General features: G+C 37.8%; 1 protein-coding gene across 2 annotated transcripts in view; it reads right to left on the bottom strand.

Moving 5' to 3' along the window:
• LOC139687498 (protein scarlet-like) overlaps positions 1-12,733 on the bottom strand; it is a 144,154-nt gene extending 131,421 nt beyond the window's left edge. Inside the window, exons 1-2 of one of the 2 annotated variants that reach the window (XM_071584683.1) lie at positions 12,622-12,733; positions 12,422-12,524 (exon numbers count right to left, since the gene is read on the bottom strand). In XM_071584683.1, coding sequence (XP_071440784.1) covers positions 12,422-12,524; positions 12,622-12,631 — 113 coding nt within the window. In that variant the 5' untranslated portion in view covers positions 12,632-12,733. Of the gene's footprint in view, positions 1-12,421; positions 12,548-12,621 lie in introns of both variants that reach the window. The other variant, XM_071584684.1, reaches the window with a different exon arrangement.
• Positions 12,734-21,977: the final 9,244 nt, after the last annotated feature.

Below are 21,977 nucleotides of genomic sequence, written 5' to 3'. Positions count from 1 at the left end.
TTGCAACTTCTTTCTGCTGAGTATTAGGCCTAACAAAAAGGATATCTTTAACGTGAGGGACCAGCTATATTTATATATTATTATTAGGTAATCTACCGGTTAAGGTAGGTTTTTGGATGGACATAATTACTAATTAAATAATTTGTGACCCCTAGCAAAATACAACATCCTACTCTACATCAGGTCCCCCTTCATCTCTGAGTAATTTCTTCCTCCCTTCATCCCGTCCAATAACCCTATCCTGTTCCTGCCCTTTCCTCGTTTGCCTAACATTCTCCCCTCTATTACAGTTTTCTACATCCCACTACCGATCAATACTCCCCTCATCCATTTTTCCTGCCTCCATAGGATTTCTCCCAACAAACCCCTCCTTTCACCCACCATACCAAGTACTTCATTTGTTTTCTTCTCTGTCCATTTCACCTTCTCCATTCTTCTCCACACCCACATTTCAAAAGCCTCCAATCTACGTCTATCCTTCTACTTCAATGACCACGTTTCCGCACCATGCATAGCCACGCTCCAAATCAAAGTTTTTACGAGTTTTTCCTTAACATCCGAACACAACGTCCCTATCATCAGCTCCCTCCTCCTTGTGAAAGCCTCTTTGCCTAGCGCAATTCTTCTCCTTACGTCCTTACTACTTTAACCGTGTTGGTCCATAACACTTCCGAGTTATGTTAACTGTTCTATCAACTATATTTTTGCCCTCTAATTTTAATTTTTAGCTAAGCCTTTTTATTTCTGGAAAATCGCATAACCTTTGTTTTATTAATATTGATTCTCATTCCATATCTATCGTACTGGATTTCCAATTACACTCAGCAATGCTTGCAACCCCTTGGCAGACTGACAAACTACAGCATGGTCATCAGCAACCAACTGATTTTACGAATTCCCCTCCGACTTCCATTCCTACCTCTAGTTCTTCCCATGTCTCTTTAATCATTTCCTCTACATACAGGTTGAACAGCACCAGTGATAATGGGCAACCCTGCCTTACACCTCTTCCTAACATTGCCCATCCGGACTTCCTGTTCCCCACTCGCAGCTGAGCAGTCTGAGACGTACAGGTTGCGGATTAGCCGCCTGTCCCTCCAATCCATTCCTATTTTCTGCAATATACTCATTAGCTTTTCCAAATTCACTCTATCAAACGCTTTTTCGAAATCTACAAAACAGGCTAATACTTCGTCATTGTATTCTATAATCCTCTCGATAAGTGATCTCATTACTTCAATGGCATCACGCGTACCTTTCCCCTTGCTAAACCCAAACTGGTCATCCCCTAAGTAATCATTTGCCCTGCTCTCTATCCTTTTGTTTATGATCCTGACCGCAACTTTAGCTGCGTGGGATATCAAACTTTATGTCCTGTAGTCCTCACATGATGTAGCCTTTACCTTTTTCGGAATAGGAACTAACTCTGATCTAACAAATCTTCCGACCAGATTCCTTCTTCATAGATACTACTAATCAGCCCATTTAGCCTCTTCCTCCCACATTTTCCTAAAAATTTCAGTTGTTCCGCTGGAATACTATCTACCTCTACGGCCTTATTTAGTTTCATCTCCCTTATTTCCCTTCCTATATCATCGTCGAGTATGTCTGGACCTAAGGTGCCTTCATCTACGCCATGTTCCTTTTCTATGTCTAACTTTGTTGGCCTAAGTTCTTTACCATACAGTTCTTCTATATATTCCTTCCATCTCTCTTGGTTCGTTCCTGTGTCAACTATTATATTACCCGCCTAATCTCTGACTGTTAGCTTAGATTTTCCTTTCTTACTTCCCGATAAAGATTTAACTTTACTGTACAGCGCACCAATTTCACCCTTCCTCTGCAAACTTTCCATATATTTTCACCATGCTTCTTTTGATTTATTTGTTGCCCGTCTCAATTTATTATTTAGCTCTTTGTTCTTCATTTTGTCAATCTCTGTGTTTACATTCTTCCATTTTCTTCTCTCATCCATCTTGGTAATCCTCTCATCCGTGTTCCATGGTTTCCTTGTCCTTAACGGGAAAGTTAGCGGTTCCTATAGTTTCTTTTGAAGCTTTCGACATCCCTATATATATATATATATATATATATATATATATATATATATATATATATATACATATATATATATATATAACAAGAGAGTGACTGTGGTGTAAATAATTAACTAGCACCCTCTTCGTTTAGTACTTATCAAATTTATCTAAGATGCCATGTAGGCTAAAATTCCTCCCAACCCCCATAAGTAACAGAGGTCATGTATTCACCATTCCAGAAGTGCTTCTTAATTACTTCATAAGCTTTTAAGAATGTACATAGCTTATAAAGAGTTTACAAAAATCTTGCTTTCACCTAAAAGACTACGTGTGACAAAATGCAATTTTATTACAGATGTCATTGATTTTATGTACTTACGAACTTACTGCATACGAAGTATTCAGTGCCACTGTTATTCTTTGCTTCTTTTTCATACTCTCAAAAGCTTCTCTTGTAATTGGTTACTGCAAACTCTATTTCCATGAGACTTAATGGCAGTCAAAAAATCAGTCATTGTAGGATCGAATAACCTAACGGGAAATACGGGGCAGATATATTTGATCCCTGTTTGATGAATCGAAATTATTAAAAATAAGGGAAAAATACTGATATGGAATATTAAGCTTATGTATTCACATGCTGTGACAATTTAGATAAGAACACCAAAACATTTTGAATAGTTAAAATTTTGAGAAAATATTTCATCAATGGACGTCGGTTGCTGGTTTAGTTTTTTTATCGTGATACGAAACATACTCTGCTGAGGGAATAAATTGCGAAAAAGCTAATATTTTAAAGTTTAAATCTGTAATTTTGAATGAATGAATGCTGAAATGAACATTTATTTAAAGTATCTTGAAGTTGTAAAAACCGATGATCTAATAGAGCCTGCATTGAAGAGTCTGGTTCTTAACAACAACAACCTAAGTAATACGAAAAATGAAGTGCATAGCAGTACTCATCAAGTTTCCATCAAATCTGATTAAAAACTCCAGAAAAAAAATTTGGTAATTGATCTTGGGCCTCCCGCTTCACATGAATTAATAATGGCTGCGATATTTCAGCTTTATCAAATTTATTTAACCGAAGCAACGGCTGAGAAATGGAAAGAAAAAGTGCCGAAAAACTGGGTCCTTGAAGACTGATTGCTACTCAAACGCGGCATGCGTTGATAATTCGTGGGCGTCAGCTAGATGCCATCTTCCAAAACCTGTTGTAAAAATGAAAAAAAGGTTGGCAACGCAAGTATCCTTTTTCCACAATTTTGAGAAAGGTAACGAGATCGCTAAGCGAGACAAAATATCTCACGTCCCACTAAAAAATTGCTGTCGCTCCAATTTTGCGCGATAAGGGCTCAAGATACCCGATAGGTAGTTTGGCTATTCATTTTCTAGACTCGCCATCAGGAATGCAAAGGATTCGCAAATCCAGCATTTAAGGTAACATTGGTAACTTTCGCATTTAGCATATGGTGATGTGTGTAGTACCATCCTGAGCAAGACCAGCCACCGCTCTGCGTCGGAGAGAAAAAAATTCAGACGATTTTTCTGTTCCATTTAATTTCTTTCCTCTCTCTTTCACTCATTTTTGGTATTAATGTCTGTCGCAAAAATAATGAGTTTTCGTTTCGTTTTTGAATTTAATCTCTGTGAAATAAATTCAAGTTCTGTGCTATATTAGTAAAATGCTTAGACATAGCAAGTAGCAAAGTTAAAAATTATTTTCGCGCAAGATAATTTTTCACTTAAGAGTGTTCTCAGGTATTTCTTGCATCTAGCTGAGGGTGGCAACCATTGGATTTATCGAATTATCAGCACAAGTATCCCCTAAAATGGCAAAATACACACATTCTTACACGTCTACGTTAGGCCTTGCGAGCCCACACAAGTGGTGTCTTACTGAAAGTTAAAACACAATTTTGTATCATATGAACTCATGAGAATGTGAATTATTCGTTTCAATTTACATTACACATTTGTGCATTGTTCCTAGAGTATTTAACCTTGTTTTTATGTTAATCGCGACTTTTTTAAGGAAAGGAAGGGCGTTGAAGAAATGCATCTGTCCTTGATATGTTTCTCGAATTTTCTCTCAGTTATTTGATCTGCTTATGTAAGGTGGGACCATAAAAATTCACTCGGCGCTATAAGTAAACTCAACCGGTCCGAACCTTTCTATAAGTCTAGTCTTGTGCTTTCCCTTTACGTTGGCGGAACGCCCATTCTAATTTTCCCAATTGCGTCCCATTTATTTTTTTTCGTAAGAATTTCCAACGACATAGCTCGTCTCTCTGAAGTAACCAAACTCCAGAAGTAGTACGTCCTTGGATGGATGGGTGCAAAGTATTTGGCGCATATTCCAAATGTAGACTTACGGTCAATGTAAAAAAAACCCCTTAATTTCCTTTCTTATGAACATAACTCTGCCTCCCCAGACTTACATAAGAGAGACATCATTCAGTCAAGTGATTTTGACGGGCTTTTTACTCAGGTTTTCAAAAAGTTATTAATTATTTTAATTTTCTTTTAGGAGGCATTGAAAAAAACAACTCAGATTACTAAAATCATCACATCCTTTTACATAATTTGCATTTCGGCTTTGTGCATTCTGCGATTCAGCGGGAACTTCTACGAGATTAAAGTAAACAGTATCTAAAGACAACACAGAAAATGCGAATGCCGAAGAAAAGAGGGTGGATGAATGTGGCCCACTGACTATGCCGCTTTACTCACAGTGTTATTATTATTATTTCTAAACGAACTGTCTTCCCTTCTTCAAAGATAGCGTTAGTGCCCCGTGTGGATGCAAAAAGTATTCTAAAATCTAAGTTCATAGTTGTATGCGTTATTTGTCGTGACTTTATTATCTAGAATATCACCGGTTAGAAAATGACAATCTGGGCCGGTACATCATGGGACCAGTAAAAACTTGCTACCCCCCCCCCCCAACTCCTAGGGTCAGCCTATTGCATTGAATACCACGACGAACGGGTGAGACCGACTACTGCACTCATCCGGCAAACATTTAAAACAATAGAAGTGGGTCCTAATGTTGCAATTCTGAAGGCAGTTGCATCTAATTTTATTCGACGCCTGAAGCTTGAATTCTACGTCCGATTGAGGCTACGTGTAGATAAACAGCACCAATGAGCTGAAACGACATTTATGTTTTGAGAGAAATTATATAGCTAAACTTTATGAAATAATGTGGTAGCTAAAGGCTAACGGGGTCGAAAGAACTGGAAGGTTGCCGGTACACTTGTCCGAAAAGGCAATGTTCCCAGGGAATTAATACGCAAATGGAAACGCAATGACAGGAAGTCATCAATTTTCTCCGCTGTCATCAAACACATTAAGCGCAAACAATTAATTTAATTTTCAAGGGTACCGAACGTGAATCATGGAATTTTGATACCCGAAATGGTAAGAGTAGACCTTTAAGGCAACGAGATTACAAAAAAATACGAATCGTAGCACTGGTTTTTGAGCTCGATGAATTCACTGATTGAATTCCACTCTCAACACAAAGTAAGAAATACTACATCCTGTCGTTAAGTCCACAAGTTATAATTTGATTTAATGTCAAATCGACGCCTTCAACTCGTTTTCTCGATCTTAACGACACATTTCCGTTTATGCTTGAAGTCATTTCATCATGGTGGAGTTAGGAGTCTGAGAATGCTAAGTTTTTACGAGAGGTAAATGAATACTAAAGCATCACTACATTTTTTTGCGATCGCATATGCTCATTGCATCTATAATACTATCATTACACGCCTTAGTCAATTGACAGTACATTTCAATGGGTGTTTAATCACGCAAGGGAAGAAAACGGATGATTAGACGCTGTTCTCTGTAATACACGACGCTATATTAGTATTGAAAACTCTTCTCACATGAGCAGCAACTATACGAACCCAGCAAATTTTACGCTACAGCCATCAATATCTTTTTATACACAATATTTGTACAGAGTACCCATACTTTGTAAGCTCAACTAAATTTTTCTAACTACACTTAGCTCCGAGAAAACAAATTAAGTTATCTTAGAAATTGAACGTAGTCGAGTGATACAAATTTGAATTTTGACGATGGCAACCCATTCTTACCCAGTTTACATACCTGAATTTTTCTAAAAAGATGTCAAACGTTTATCATGGCAAAATTATTGCCACTTAAACCAAAGAGCTTCGGTACATTCCAACGTATTAGGACTACTATTCGAAATTACATAAGAAACACGTCAACGAAATTCTCACACGTGCAAACAAATATTTGCCAAGACAGTTCTAGAGATTTGTACGCTTAGACGATGGAGGGACAGAGAGAAAAACAATAAAATTATGGAGGACTTTATAGTATAACATACTACTTTATCAAGATATGTACTTGGCGAATGTTGCAGGGAATCAGAAACGTCCTCGAACAGTTTTTTTATAAAAAGTTCGTCCCCCACATTTCTTCCATCTTCGTACTAAACACCAAAATATCTGTGGCTGTCTTGACGAAGATTTTTATCGATTTTAAAAGAAAATATTCATGGTCATTGGGTTACACAACAATCCTGAGACACGTGTACAATTTTATCTCAGCCAAATCATCCGCTGAGGCGAGGTGGGGCGTGTCGCTTTGTGTCTCGCAAAAACTCGACTTTGATATCTGTACGAAATCTTATTTTTAATGAAAGGCGGACGTCTAAAGCAATTTAATTAGTAGTTTTGTTTTTATGAAGTTTATCAAACTTAAAGCGGACGGTATGCAAACTCTAAAAATGTTTATAATCGGATCCATGAAGTTGTCTCAGACTCTTGTTTTCAGTTATCCCTTAAGGATCATTGAAATGAGTCAATTTTTATTTCATTTATATTTGATTTTCTTCACTAAATGGTTAACCTGACTTGTTTGGGATTTCCTTCAATCATTTAAGGCTCAGAATCATAAATCGATATTTCAAAACTAGACTGGAACTTACTAAAATTTCCTTGAAACTCCTGAGAAGTGTTAGGATTCAGGCATACTGTCAGAGCGTTTACCCGAGAGAAAGCAATTAAATATCTAGATTTTTGAGCAAATATAGTTACCAGTTTGGATCTCTTAGTGAACTGATGCTTTCTGAAACGCATTTGAAACACCAACCCTCTTTTATAACCTCCCACCGCAGACCATCGAACCAGACGAATAAGTTCGAAAATTCTCAAGTGACCGTCCTACTGATTGCAGAGTGTAAGGTCAACTGGGAATTTAACGCCACTCCTGCCTCCTTTGAATTTATCCCAACAACGCTGTCTCCTCCTCCACTATGGCTAACATTTCTTCGTTTTGTTTTCCCTTCCGTCCATTTCACTTTAATCATTCCTCTAGGGGATCAGAATGGTGCGGTGGCTAACATGCTGGCTTCCTACATAGAGGGCCCGGGTTCGAATCCCACTGGCGGCAGATATTTTTCAGTGGTATCCCGATGCCTACTTAAGGTGCTTTGAGGAGAGACCTATAAGTGCGTGCGCATCCGTCGGATGATTGTTTACTTCGATCCCTGTAAAATTAACTCAAGTTATGTATTAAATAAGTAAAGTTCTTGGACGTTGCAAAGTTAAAAATTATTTTTGCGCAAGATAATTTCTTGCATCTAGCCGAGGGCGGCAGCCATTGGCTTTATTGCAATATCACCATAATTACCCCCAAAAATTGGTCAAAATACAACTAATATTTTCCGACCGCGCTTGGGAGGGTAAGTATTATGCGTCAAAAGTAGTCTGGTGTTCAATCACCCCCTGCCACACATCCTAGCGGTGGCTTGCAGGGTGCCTTGTATGTATGAAATTATCTGACCTGACATCCAGGGTAATCTCAGAATAGAGCAAATTCTATCATTTTATATAGCACAGTGGTAATAGTGCATTCCATTCTTGCTTAGCGTGTGCCAATGAAAGCCTATTCCTCAACTCCCTGTTTCCTCTTCCTTTGCTGGAATCTATAAGTACTATTTCCGGAAATAATAAACATCCTATATACGATAGGAACAATTATAATTTATCCACAAGCCATGATGTCGCATACTAGCATCAGTTCGTCTGCAAAAGCACGAAACGCCCAACGTGAAAGCCACTGATGGGTAGCGGGAAGAATGAACTACCAGTGAGAAGCTTCCACGCTAATGATCACCTTCCCCCTCGTCTTCCATTCCCTTCCCAGGGTTGTTATTTCCTCCCAAAACGCATTCGAGTCGGGAATGATTGACCAAATCACACCAACCAAGCTGTGGTAACCGAAGTAAATCACACAGTATATGAAATGGATGAAAATTTCGAAAATATGGATGGGCAGAGCACCTCTTCTTTCCCTCTACCGCCGACGCGTGACTGATTCTCTGCAATTTTTTTGCGGACGCTCAAAAGTGGCACGTGACGATTTGACGATGTGACCGCTTGAGGTTCATTTCTCGGGGTTGAATTTAAATTAGCAAGATCTCAACCATCAACCATTTATGTTTAAATAATTAAAGACAAAAATGATATGTTGTTAAATTTATGTAAGCATTAAGTATTCCACCCATCATTCTGACCAGCAAATTATGTACGTGTGTACTACAATGGCTTGTAAGTGGACTTGTAGCTTTGAGTAATTAATGAGTCCTCCGCTTTGCCCCCGGTTGAGTCAGGAGAGAATTAGCCACCAGCCAGAAAACCAGCGAGCCTAAGATGGCCGACGTTTTGCATCTAAAGGTGAACATCTTACCTACCAACATCACGGCCTGCCTTCATTAATTCACCGCCCTTCCCACTTTCCTTCTCTCCACATTCTCCTTCTCGGTAACGTAAAAACCTACTCCCATAAAATCACCTAAGCAAGGCCTCAGCAAGTGAATGGGATGAAAACATGCATGAAGTCGGCGCTGCTTCACACTGTTTAGTCTCAATAGACTCTGCAAGTATTAATACATATTGTTTAAAGTCCAAACTAAGGGAAACTGATGAAGGCTAAAGAAAGCTCGTCAAAAGATTCTATAGTAAAAAAATGATACAAGCCTTTTAATACTCAATATATTTGTCTATTTTCCATCCTTGAATGCATTCATGTGGATTTAAACATTGAAAGAGACAAAAAATACCCGAGTTAACTCGCGACTCCGAATGAATCGCACTTGTAAGATGGATAATCAGGGCTGTAAGCACGAATCACAATCCTGATATTTATTAGTGGGCTTTCACCGGAAGGCAGCATTGGTAGAATTTACGAATGGGTTAATAGGACGACAGACATGCTAAATTTAATTGGCTCCAAAATCAAATTGCGCTATAGAAATTATTTATATATAGATATGACCTGCAATCTGACATGGCCAAGTTTTTTTTCGTCATCTGTGGTGGTTAGGTGAAAGGAAATCATTTCACCTCTTCTCCTTCCTAGACCTTAGACATATACCTCTAGAATAACGTCCTTGGAATGGTGAGCGAATTTTGCGGTTTGTTGGCGATATCGGCGAAACACATGAGCACCAGCGTTCCATAGCGATACCACAAGGCAAATATAGTGTTATTTTTAAAAATGATGAACATTTATAATATTTATGACTATTTTAATCTGTAGAATAAGTCGGGAAAATACTTCGAATTGATATGTGAGCTGAAAACTTCTTCCCTCTCCTTAATTATCCCGAGTATTTTCAACACAATGCTAAACAATGATTATATGACTTGCCTTATTTTTTTGACTAAGGAGATATTCTGAATTTATCTGGTTTAGCTGATGAACTCATTTCATTAAAGCCAAAGATTTTCTTTTCTCCTCAATCCAGGAGGGAGCGTGTGAGGAAAAGATATTGAATTAACTTCTTCTTATTTATTTTTTAGCATGTTACTGAATTTATTATGTAAATGTGATCCTGGAGAACGAACTGGACCAGTGCGACAAAATAGTTGGACAAATGAAGATTGATACCATCAGTTTACATTAGGCGCTCATTGTATGATATCTCAACAATTCAAATTAAATTTGTTTCTTTATTAATTTTAACTACGATACCTGAAAATATCAATAGAGAGGGAATCACGGAAAGTGTAGCATCTCACAAGGAGCACTCATTCACAATACAATTGTATACCATAACAGCTAGTTTTCCATCGATGCGTTACTGACTTTAGATGAATGGGTAACCTGATGTTGGATAATTCTTTGTTATAAGTATATTGTTGGTTTTAGCGAAAATCTGTGTGTAACCTGAAAATACAAGTATTTGAGAACCTGATGAACGTTAGTGAAAGATTTGAGCCGTTGCTGAGAATTTCCGGCCGAAGCCAAAGTACAAAATACTCTTCGATGAAAATAATACTTTGAGTAGGAATCTGGAACCCTCGTCTCATTCACATAACATAATAATTAGCCAAAGGTCCATCAATTTTTAATGGAAAAGGTCCCATCTCAGTGTTTAAAGAATCACCTACCCGCCACTTAGAAAGAACGAGCCAATTTTAATTTGATAACTTTTAAAACCCCACCTAAAGAAGGTTCAAAGCGATGCTTATCTGTTTTCAAACTAATAAAGTTTGATTATAGCTGAATAATTATTCAAAATTATAGGGTAGAATTGCTTCATTTCGTTCCAATTTCGAGGTGCTCCGAAACCTAGGTCCGCTAGGATTCGTGTGTCTCGCGGGAAATCTGGCACTAAAAACAGCGAAAAATACCAATACACAGCAATTACTTCCCTATTATTAGGTGTTGAAAAACCGACACACAAAATGAAAGTTAACATTATTTTTGTCAATGTCAGGGCTAAGTTAAAGAACGTGTGATGTAGCATTAGCGTGGGAGGGGTTGTAGAAGTCGGAAAAAGTGGAAGAAGGAGATGCAGAAAATGTAAATTCATCGCATAATCCGGCGAAAATTACAAAAGTCTATTTAACGTTTTGATGGCCGTCACATGGGCGGATTTAGAACTGCCGCAAATGGTGTGATCAAGGGTTATTCCACTCACAAGAGTTTCGCCGATAAAGGGACATCATTAATAATTTCGTCCATAATCATTGAAACAAGATTATTTTAAGGACCAGCAGTACGGATGACTCCTGGCCTACTCCATTCAAGCACGTTATGCATGAATGACCTCTCTTTTAAGGATTGACCCGTGTATGACCCGGGTGCTGCGTCTATTTCATTTTAAGAAACACTAGATTACATTTTAAATGTTATGAAAACAAGTACAAATTTAAAATAGGGATTATTGTTTTTTCTTCCTGGAATTTTATTCCGTCCAAGGCAGGTTCAGATATAGAAAATCTATAGGATATTTGATATTGATTTAGCTCGTAGAGAGGTGGAAAGTATATCAACCAGTGGCATAATACCTTACACCCATGCATTCGGTAAGGTCAGCATTTCTTAGAATTCTAGTTTCCAGCAGTTTTTAGCGTTAAGTTATTTCATTAAAAAACATATATTTACGGGGATTTATTTCATTTTTACCAGCAGAAAATAAATAGGTACATCATAAGGTATGCGCTTTCGAAATAACGCTATTTTACCACTCAGAATATTATCTGAATATTTTTTATGCAACATGAGCGCTAAGAATACTATCACATCCTTTCAAGTAAGGTAAATATGTAATGCTGCCTTGTCTACGTACATCACTATTTAAGCCAATAGGATTGGGAGACCTTGTTTGATGTAAAAATTAATAAGTCTACCACATAAATATTTTAAAAAAAGCATACGTAGCGTCACTATAAATGTAATACTAAAAATGCCCGGAATGATTAACTTTTAAACTCTTTGAAGAAATTTTTCATTGAAGTTTTAAGCAAGTAGCATAATCTGACTGAAAAATCTAGGTGAAAGCTAATTAAAACTAGATCTTATCGACGAACTCTTAAACAAGGTATAGAGGGAAAACGTGTCCAGGAGGATTTTATAGATATTTCTCAAGATCACTTCAATTATGTTAAAACTACACATTTTTCCGTTCCGTCTTCCTTTCAGTGTGGGAGCGAGAAAACCAGCGGTAAAATTTAAAGCAATCGGGCTAAGGCACGAGGAGATGGATGCCACGGAAATAAAGTAACATTCTTGATCTTTAAATTTGTATCACAGTCTTGTTATGCCTGACAGTAAAATCGCCAAAATGATAATGTCACTGGCACCATATAATATGCTCGACTGGAATAAACAATACATCGAATATAATTTCAATTTACTTGACATTGAACTGAATCCTTTCTAATCCTTTTGCTTAATATAGAGAAACGTCAAACTGATAAATTGATTCAATCTAAAAGTTTTTCCAGTAAACCTTGATCCTTTTCTTAGTTTTAATTTAAAAGGTCAGTTATCTGGGTGAGGAGAAAAAGCTATTCTCAGGAGCCAATTAAATAGAATCCACTTACATTTTTAGCTTCAGAGGAGGCATTTTGTGCGGAAGCTCGCCGGCCAGATGGATCTCCTCACTCCAGGTGAAGCTCAGGGGTTGGGGGTTGTGGTCAGGACGACCTGCAAATTTTAAGCACGAATTGCTTTAATGGAAAGCGTTCGTCAACCGTCAAAGGCACTCCTCGGTCACCTCAAGGCCGTGCCGCATTCTCCTTACTCCGAAACATTGTGTCCTCCTGATTCGGTCCAACGAGAATTGAATCTCAAGTGCTCTTTCTGGTGGGTCTTGTGCAAGTGCCGCTACGAGCTGCCTCCATTCAGTGGTTGCGCGCGCCGAGTATGAGTTGACTCAAGTAGGTATTGGTGTTTGGAGTGAATCTCGTTACATAAGTCGAATTACATAAGGTAGGCGCTCCTTTCCCTAAAGCGCCTACTCGAGGCCTTCAACTTAGTTTCTAGTTTCTCAAGCTCTCCTCCCTGAATTGCTGGAGTTCGTGTTTTATTGTCGCTGCATTTTTGCTATTCCATCCTTCATCTCTCCTACTGCCAGTTTGTGCGGTAGGTGGCTTCCAAGGTACGTACACAATGCGGGTTCGTTCCGTGTAAACACAAAAGGCGCTTATCCAATTAGGTGCCATGAAATTTCAAAATAGCTAATTAATTACTATACCACGAATTCATACCAATGTATGTCAACAAGGTGGCTGGCATATTGGCTTTCCAAAATGATGGCCCAGGTCCAAAGCCCGTCTGTGGCAGATATTTCTGTGGGAATTCGATCCCCACTGTGGCATGATGTGATGGGAGCATTCAAGGGCACATTATGCGTCCTTCCGATGCACCTTAATTTGAGGATCTTATGACTTTGTTGGTAAAGAATCAGCTCATCCCAACGAATAATTCCTCCCTACTTCTTTTCTTTAACGTCTTACCCCACGATGGGTGACCCTTATTTGAAGTATTAATATTATGATATTCTGATGAAGACAGGGCTGAATTCCGTCGAAATGATCGAGAAATAACGTGTGAGTGATCTTTTTATACGTTCTTATATTGTTTGTTCCTGTCCAAGTTTGTTTATATATATAGTATATATATATATATATATATGTATATATATGTATATATACATATGTATATATATATACATATAAATATATATATATATATATATATATATATATATATATATATATATATATATATATATATATATATATAAAGTGCTGTACAGCGATAAGTGGCCATGTGACCTGACCCTGAGGCGTTTTTTATTCAAGCGCCGGACTGCAGTGGAACTGAATTAATAAGAAGTGGCAAAGACAATAAATCTCATTTCAGTGGGGAGAGTAAGATCAGGATCCTAGTTCTCAACATACAGTGTCTTTATAATAAGTTAGATGAACTTGAAGCCTTAACTTTAATGGACAAACCGGACGTAATCTGCCTTTGTGAGCATTGGATGAGTGTACTGGATGTCACAATTCCAGGATATGTGATAGGGGACTGTTATTGTCGAAAAGTGAAACGCCATGGTGGAGTGGTGATCTATGTAAAAAACACTATTGTGCATGAAAAACCGAAGATAAATCTGCAGTCCTTGAACACTGAACAGATATTTGAATGTTCAGTGGTAAAACTCACTGTCAATGAGCAAACTCATATAATATTTGCACTGTATCGATCTCCAGTAGGATCCTTTAGGGAATTCGTTGATAAATTGGACAATTTACTGTATAATATGACAGCTTATTCTAAGAGGCCTAAAATAATTCTCACTGGAGACTTCAATTGTAACCTCCTTACTGATGGTAATAATCAAAGAGAACTGCTATCTCGACTAGCCTCCTACAACTTAAAACCCTTGGTGAAAAATCCTACAAGAGTTACAGCTAGTTCTAAAACCCTGTTGGATAACATCTTCTCAGACTACCCAGAATCCCAAGTTAAAACTGTTGTTTTTAACCCAGCTCTGTCTGATCACAGGGCAATTATGTCAGTTTTCAATGTGTCTGAAATTAGCAAATCTGCTGTTGCTCCTACCATATTTAAGAGGGTCTTTAGTGACTCTAATGTCAGCCACTTTCAACTTCTCTTGAGTCAAGAGAATTGGAAGTTGTTGAATGAAAATAACTCCCTGAACATTAACTTTGACCTGTTCTACAGAACGTTTTTGTTTCACTTTGAATCAGCCTTTCCCCTTATACCATTTAAGCACCCTAAACCCATTCAAAAAAACTGGATCACACCAGAAATTAGACATTTGTCCAGGGTATTAAGGATAAAATCGCAATATAATATGTCCTCTGCAGATAACACACTGAACCATGAATATTCTAACTTAAAAAAGCTGTACCGTATTATGATAAAGAAGTCAAAGAAAGAATATAATGATAAACTAATCTTAAATGCAACCAATAACACAAAAATGGCATGGCATATTATTAAACAAAATTCTAGATCTAATGTTGTGGAGTTACCAGATCAATTTAGGAATGATAAAAATAAACCGGTGGATCCAATAAAACTGGCAAACGAATTCAATAGTTCCTTTTTAAAGCTACCAATGGTTAATGTACAAGAACCTCCTCATGATATCAATATCTCCTTTACTACATCTTACAAGTCTATTTTTCTTAAACCATGTAGCATTTCAGAGCTTCGCTCATACATTACCAAGGTAGGTAAGAAAGCCTCAACTGATATAAATGGTATATCAGGAAAAATAATTCATAATTGTATAGATGAAATTTTAAGTCCCTTACTCTTACTTGTAAATCAGAGTCTGAGAGAAGGCACATATCCTGACGCACTAAAAGTATCCAAGGTAATACCAGTTTATAAAAACAAAGGAAAAAAAAATGATGTGGGAAATTATCGGCCCATATCTATTATCCCCCAGCTAGGTAAAATATTTGAGTATGTGTTAAATAAAAGGCTGACAGAATTCCTTGAAGGCAATAACCTGCTATCCCCAAAACAATTTGGTTTCAGAAAAGGGAAGTCAACAGAGCAGGCAATTTTCAATGCAGTTGACACGATCATACAACAAATTAACTCCAAGCAGAAAGTAATGGGTGTATTCTTTGACTTGTCCAGAGCATTTGATATGGTTGAGTATGATAAACTCTTGTTCAAATGTGACCAAATAGGTATTAGAGGCAAAGCACAGCAATGGTTGGGAACATACCTCAAAAATCGGCAACAAAGGGTAGCTGTCCAGAAGAATGGGAATACCTTCTTCTCTTCACCATTAGGTGTTGAAAAAGGTGTTCCTCAAGGGTCAGTGTTGGGTCCAACTTTATTTCTCATTTATATAAATGACCTACCCAAAAAATTACGTGTAAATCCTCTCGGTAACTGTGTCTTATTTGCAGATGATGTGAGCTTTGTGCTGAATCAGAAATCCTTTGAAGATTTGATGACTCTAGGTAAAGCCATTATTCAGGACATGGGCATGTGGTGCTATGGGAATAACCTTATTCTTAATGAAACAAAAACTCAGGCCATGATTTTCTCTGCAAAAACCTGTCATTCTGATAAAAGTACGTCTCAGCCTATGTCAAATAACTGTAAAATTATTGATGAGTACAAATTTTTGGGAATATATTTTGATAAATACCTGAAATGGGACCTGCATATCATAAATCTAAGTAAAAAATTAAATTCTGTGTACTATCTTCTTTCAATTCTGAAACATACTGTTAGTATGGATGTTTTGAAAACGCTCTACTATGGTCTTTTTTATTCTCTTGTATCATACGGTATCATAATCTGGGGAAGTGGGTCATCAACTAAGTTAAATAAAATATTTATTATTCAAAAGAAATTGCTTAGGTCCATGTGCAATAAACCCTATAGAGCCCACTGCAGACCTCTCTTTCAAAGCCTTGGCATCTTAACTGTCCCTAGTGTTTTTATTTATAATTCAATAATTTTTGTAAAAAAGAACATGCATCTATTCCCATCAAATAATGGCACACACGCCTATGGGACTAGGACAAGAAATCATCTGTGTGTAGTGACTGCTAGCATGACAATGATGTCCAAGGGACCTCGTTCTCTGTGCATCCAAATATTCAACAGGCTTCCCATTAGTTTAAAAAATGAGAAATCACTCTCTATTTTTAAAAATAAGTTATATATGTACTTAAATGAAAAATGTTTTTACAGTGTGAACGACTACTTCAATTCTGGGTAATTCTAATTTTATATTGTGTAAATCCTTAACTATATGTGTAGGTGTAATTTTATTCTCTTTTCTCTGGCTAGTAATCCAGTTACTGTACTTCTTGACGTACCCTATACGATTACATAATTGTATGATATTTTGTACCATACTATGTACTTGTCAATTGGGGAAATAAAATTATTATTATTATTATTATTATGGGTCGTGGTAGTCCAGGGGCTAGAGCGTTGGACTGCTGACCGGGGGGCCCGGGTTCGATTCCCGGGCAAGGCACTCCGGGCACCTGCAGCTCCACCCAAGCTATGTGATTTTTCGGGTACCAGGTTTTCCTGGGAAACCATAACCGGCTCAGGGAAAGGAACTGGCCCCCCTCCCCTGATGAGTGAATTTCACACGCCGTCGGCCTTAGTACTGGGTGAACTCTATCATCGCCTACCAAGCCGACCTTCGGGTTGATTACTGTGTTCATGGTTTTTATAATCTAATTATGTTGTAACTGATTTCCTGCACCTGGCCCTATGCGCACTTTTTCTCTATTTTATAGTCCATTTGCATTATTTTATTTGTGTTTTAATGTGTGCTTTCGTTTTCAATTTTTTTCCAATTCGTAGTTCTAGAGTCATAAATTATACCATTATTCTTGCATTATAACGCATTCTTGAGAGTATCCGTTATATTAAATGTCGGTCGCATCCCTTAATGATGAATAACTTGACTAGCATGTTGTTCAAATATAGTGTTGAACTTGTGGACTATCAAATATTTCTCCAAGTACGCCAACGAATGGTGTTGTCATGTGAAGATTCTCAAAATAATGTTTTTCAAACCTATTCATCGCCGTTTTTATCTTTGATAACCTACTCATTAAATTTAGTTCTGGAAGGGTCTATGGCAACTATTATAGAAATATGTGATCGCGTGGTCTTGTATACATGTATTCATAAATAGAACCCTGCAAGCTACCGTTGGGGTGTGTGGCAGGGCCTGATTCCACACCAGACTACTTTTGACACACAGTTCTTTCCCCCTCTTGCGCGGCCGGATAATGTTATTCTGATCCATTATCGTTCGTGGAAAAAATAGCATTTTAAATCTATCTGTTCCACACTTAACCTCTCTAATTTTATTTACATGATCTCTCCTACCATAGCACAACCTCATGCCATGGGGCTAAAAATACATTTTCAACATCATCGCTAAAGAGACATCCTTCCAATTTATGCTTTGCTCTGCTAGTGATTCCCAACCTAGCCCCTCTAATAATTTTGATACTAAATTCAGTTTATTATAACAACACTTAACAAATGTGCATCCTTCACGCTACACGCGATCTAATTCAGCAACCAATCCAATATTATGAGGATCCCATACGAGCTATTCCATACCTCGTATACCAGCCTCATATCCTAGATGAGACCTAACTAGCGAAATAATAATAGCGAAATAAATTGCTCTTTAACCTTCTCGCCACATCTCCCCAATAATCTAAGAAACCTATTTTTTTGTTAGCTTCTCCATATACTTGTATTCTCTACATATGTTTCATCCGAGAGAGGTCATGAATGGGTGTAACGCCTACGTATTTAATCGAGTCTACCCTTTCTATTTCAGTATTGCTTATACAGAACACGCTCGGGCGGGATCTAATTCCAAAACTTCATCACTACGAACTTTTTCAAGTTTAATTCTAATTTCTAGTTGTCGCATCAACGTTGTATAGCATTAGAGTCATCTAGTAAAGCTACTTTACCCTCTGGACTACGGATATCTCTGCAAACGACTACGTCCTCGGCATATAAGTGTATCTAACTATTAACCTCGCTTTTTAATGCCGTTAAAAGCATAGAAGTAAAATAAGCTTCTATAACTCTTCCCTGGGGAACATCTAAAGTTGCCTATATTGCATTAGAGTTAATACCATCTCTGACTACCGTTGCAGGCTATCATTAAAACGTCTTTGATCCATCCCGGGATATTTTTATCTGTGCCATAGGCCTCTTGCTTTGTGAGTAGTTTACCATGAGATACTTCGTCAAAAGCTTATTTAAAATCTAGAAATACCGATTTCACAGGAACATTACTCTCTCCTTAATAAAAAATATCAAGAATAAAAAGCGAAAGTTGTGTCTCGCGGAATTAACCCTTTCGGAATCCGTGCTGTTTTCTCATCAGTAACTCTTGACTATCGATGTGTCTAACTATCGAACTAGGAAAATTAATTTTTCCATGGCCTACGTCATACGGATGTGAGGCAAATAGGAGAAATTTCTGAAAACGCTTTGAAAGAAGGTATTAATTAAATTGACTTTTACATACTGCTGATAGCTCTTCCGCCTTTCTCGTTTGAGTAAATTAACTGCAAGCTTATTTCCCTGGACGTGTCTGACATAGGACCAAAATACTTTGGAATTCTTGTTTGATTTTTAGCTAATATTTTCCATTTGGATTCACTTTACGCTTTCCAAAATTCTTTCTCGGCATTCGCCGTAGATATCTTATAATCATGAGTGATCACATTCCGTTTGTCGCTAGAGATTCTGTTCTTTATTATTTTCATCTTGGCGTGAAATTTCCTTGGACGTCTTACGGATATTCTGTCTTAGGCGTTTTACCATCTATGGTCCGAGTCATCTTTTATAAATTTACTTGATTTACCCTGTTGTCTACTGAGCGCATGATGTCAAGGAAATGACTTCACGCATCCTCATTATATTGGTGTTTACTATCTTTCTTCCAACTTGCAACTCCGTAACACGCACTTTAAGACATTTTAGTCCCTTTTCAAATAAGTAATTTTTTCACCATAGCATATTATTTCGGACCACAAATAGGGAAAAGTTAGCATTTACTGCTCCGTGGTCACTTATTCCTTTAATAGTTTCTATATTTTTCTTTTTTTGGCCTTTTAGGGTACGTTCGTTGCTAGCAAATCAAGAATACTATCGCCCTTTGTTGATGAAGTGTCAAGTTGATGCATGGAGCGTAACGTAAAGGAAGGTTATAGTGACTCGCAGATATATTTTCCTTTACCCCCTATTTTAAAACCATATCTGCTCCAATCAATGGAGAGGACATTAAAATCTCCGCCGATTATAATGTTACGATCGTTGTTTTTGGATGATCGTAGTCCAGAAGTAGAGCGCTTGACTACTGATCGAAGGACCCGGGTTAATTTTCCCGGGCACGCCTCTGGCCATACTCAGTTTTCGGAGGCTGTGTGATTTTTCGAATACTATTGTTTCCTGGGGAACCTCAGGAGGCAGAGAGAGAGGATCTATCCCCCCTACCTACATGAACACATGCACATGCACACACACAAACACACATACATATATATATATATATATATATATATATATATATATATATATATATATATATATATATATGTATATATATATACTTATACAAACAAGAGGTCTGTTCAAAACGTATGACGACTTTTGTGTTTTTTCAAAATTTATTCATTTATTAATTAATATCTATTTTGTCCCCATCTAAGATATCCCCATCAGATATTATACACTTGTGCCAACGTTTTTTCAAATCCTCCAAGCACTTCAAAAAATAATTTTTTGTGATCTTGTTCAGCTCCTCCTTCGATGCAGTTTTTATCTCGTCTAACGCAGCCTTAGCGTCGTTCTTTCATGGGCCTCTACAGTTTCGGGAACAAGAGAAAGTCACTGGGGGCCAGGTCTGAGGAATACAGTGGCTGCGGCATCATTAGTGTGTTGTTTTTGGCCAAAAATTTGCGCACAAGTAACGATGTGTGAGCAGGGGCGTTGTCATGCTAAAGCCAATTTTTGTTCTCTCACAGATCCGGGCGTTTGTAGCGGATAGCTTCGCTCAAATTGCGCATAACATGCAGGTAGTATTCCTTATTTACCGTTCTACTCTTGGGAAGAACTCATGATACACCACGCCCATGCAATCGAAGAAAACTGTAAGCAAAACTTTCACATTCGATCGAACTTGTCACGATTTTTTCGGTATTGGCTCGTGCTGCCGCTTCCATTATGATGAGTTTCCACGTCACAACCATAAACCCAAGGTTCGTCACCAGTTATGACCCTCTAGAGCAAATTTGGGTCGTCGCGGATATTGTCATTAGCAATGTTAATGCGTTGCTGTTTTTGGTCGAAATTGAGCAATTTTGGTACGAATTTCGCGGCGACCCGTGTCACGGCCAAATCATTGTTGAATGGCACAAGCCAATCCTTATGTTTAGGTCCTCAGCAACTACTCTAACGGTGATCCGACGATTGGCCAATACTATTTTCTTCACTTCATCAATGTTTTCGTCTGTTGTTGACGTGCTCGGGCGTCCGGCACGCTCTTCGTCCTTCACACATTCTCGGCCCTCTGTGAACATTTTGTACCACCGATGAACGTTGCTTCGGTCCAAGGTAGCTTCTCCATATGCCACAGTCAACATTCGGAATGCATCCGCGCACTTAATTTCGTTTTTCACACAAAATTTGATGCAGATTCTTTGATCCATTTTTTGGAACAGGCAAAAATCGAAGACAAGCCAAAAGCACTTCCTAGCAAAACAGCTGTCCAAATTTAACGGAACATTCAAAATGGCCGAACTTTTCGATATAAGGGAAAGACATAGGTACCCTACATAACGCCACAAAAAATCAAAAATCAAATTTGCGTAACCCGCGGAATTTCAAAATTCGCGATACTTTTTGGACAGACCTCGTATATTTACATAAATATATATAAACACACACACACACACACACACACACATATATATATATATATATATATATATATATATATATATATATATATATATATATATATATATATATATTATACATATACATACATATAATGATTAAGTAATCTACCGGTTAAGGTAGGTTTTGGATGCACAAAACTACAAAATAAATATTTTGTGACTTCTAACAAAAAACAACCAAGCAACCTAGTCTACATCAGGTCCCTGCTCATCTCTGAGTACTTCCTTCCTCCCTTCATCTCGTCCAACACACCTCTCCTATTCCTGCCCTTTCCTCGTTTGCCTAAAATTCTCCCCTCTATTACAGTCTTCAACATCCCACTACCGGTCAATACGCCCTTCATCCATTTTTCCTGCCTCCATAGGATTTCTCCCGACAAACTCCTCTCTTCGCCCACCTTACCAAGTACTTCCTCATTTGTTTTCTTCTCGGTCCATTTCACCTTCTTCATTCTTCTTCACACCCACATGTCAAAAGCCTCCAATCTACGTCTATCCTCCTGTCTCAATGATCACGTTTCCGCGCCGTATAAAGCTACGCTCCGTATAAAAGTTTTTACGAGTCTTTTCTTAATATCCTTCCTACAAGTCCCTGTCATCAACTCCCTCCTTCTTGTCAAGCCTCTTT

The sequence above is a fragment of the Hetaerina americana genome, unplaced genomic scaffold, assembly GCF_022747635.1.
Source record: "Hetaerina americana unplaced genomic scaffold, ioHetAmer1.1.p SCAF_2, whole genome shotgun sequence".
In the NCBI taxonomy this organism is placed as follows: domain Eukaryota; kingdom Metazoa; phylum Arthropoda; class Insecta; order Odonata; family Calopterygidae; genus Hetaerina; species Hetaerina americana.
The sequence above is the reverse complement of the archived record's forward strand: the minus strand, read 5'-3'. Positions and strand labels throughout refer to the sequence as shown.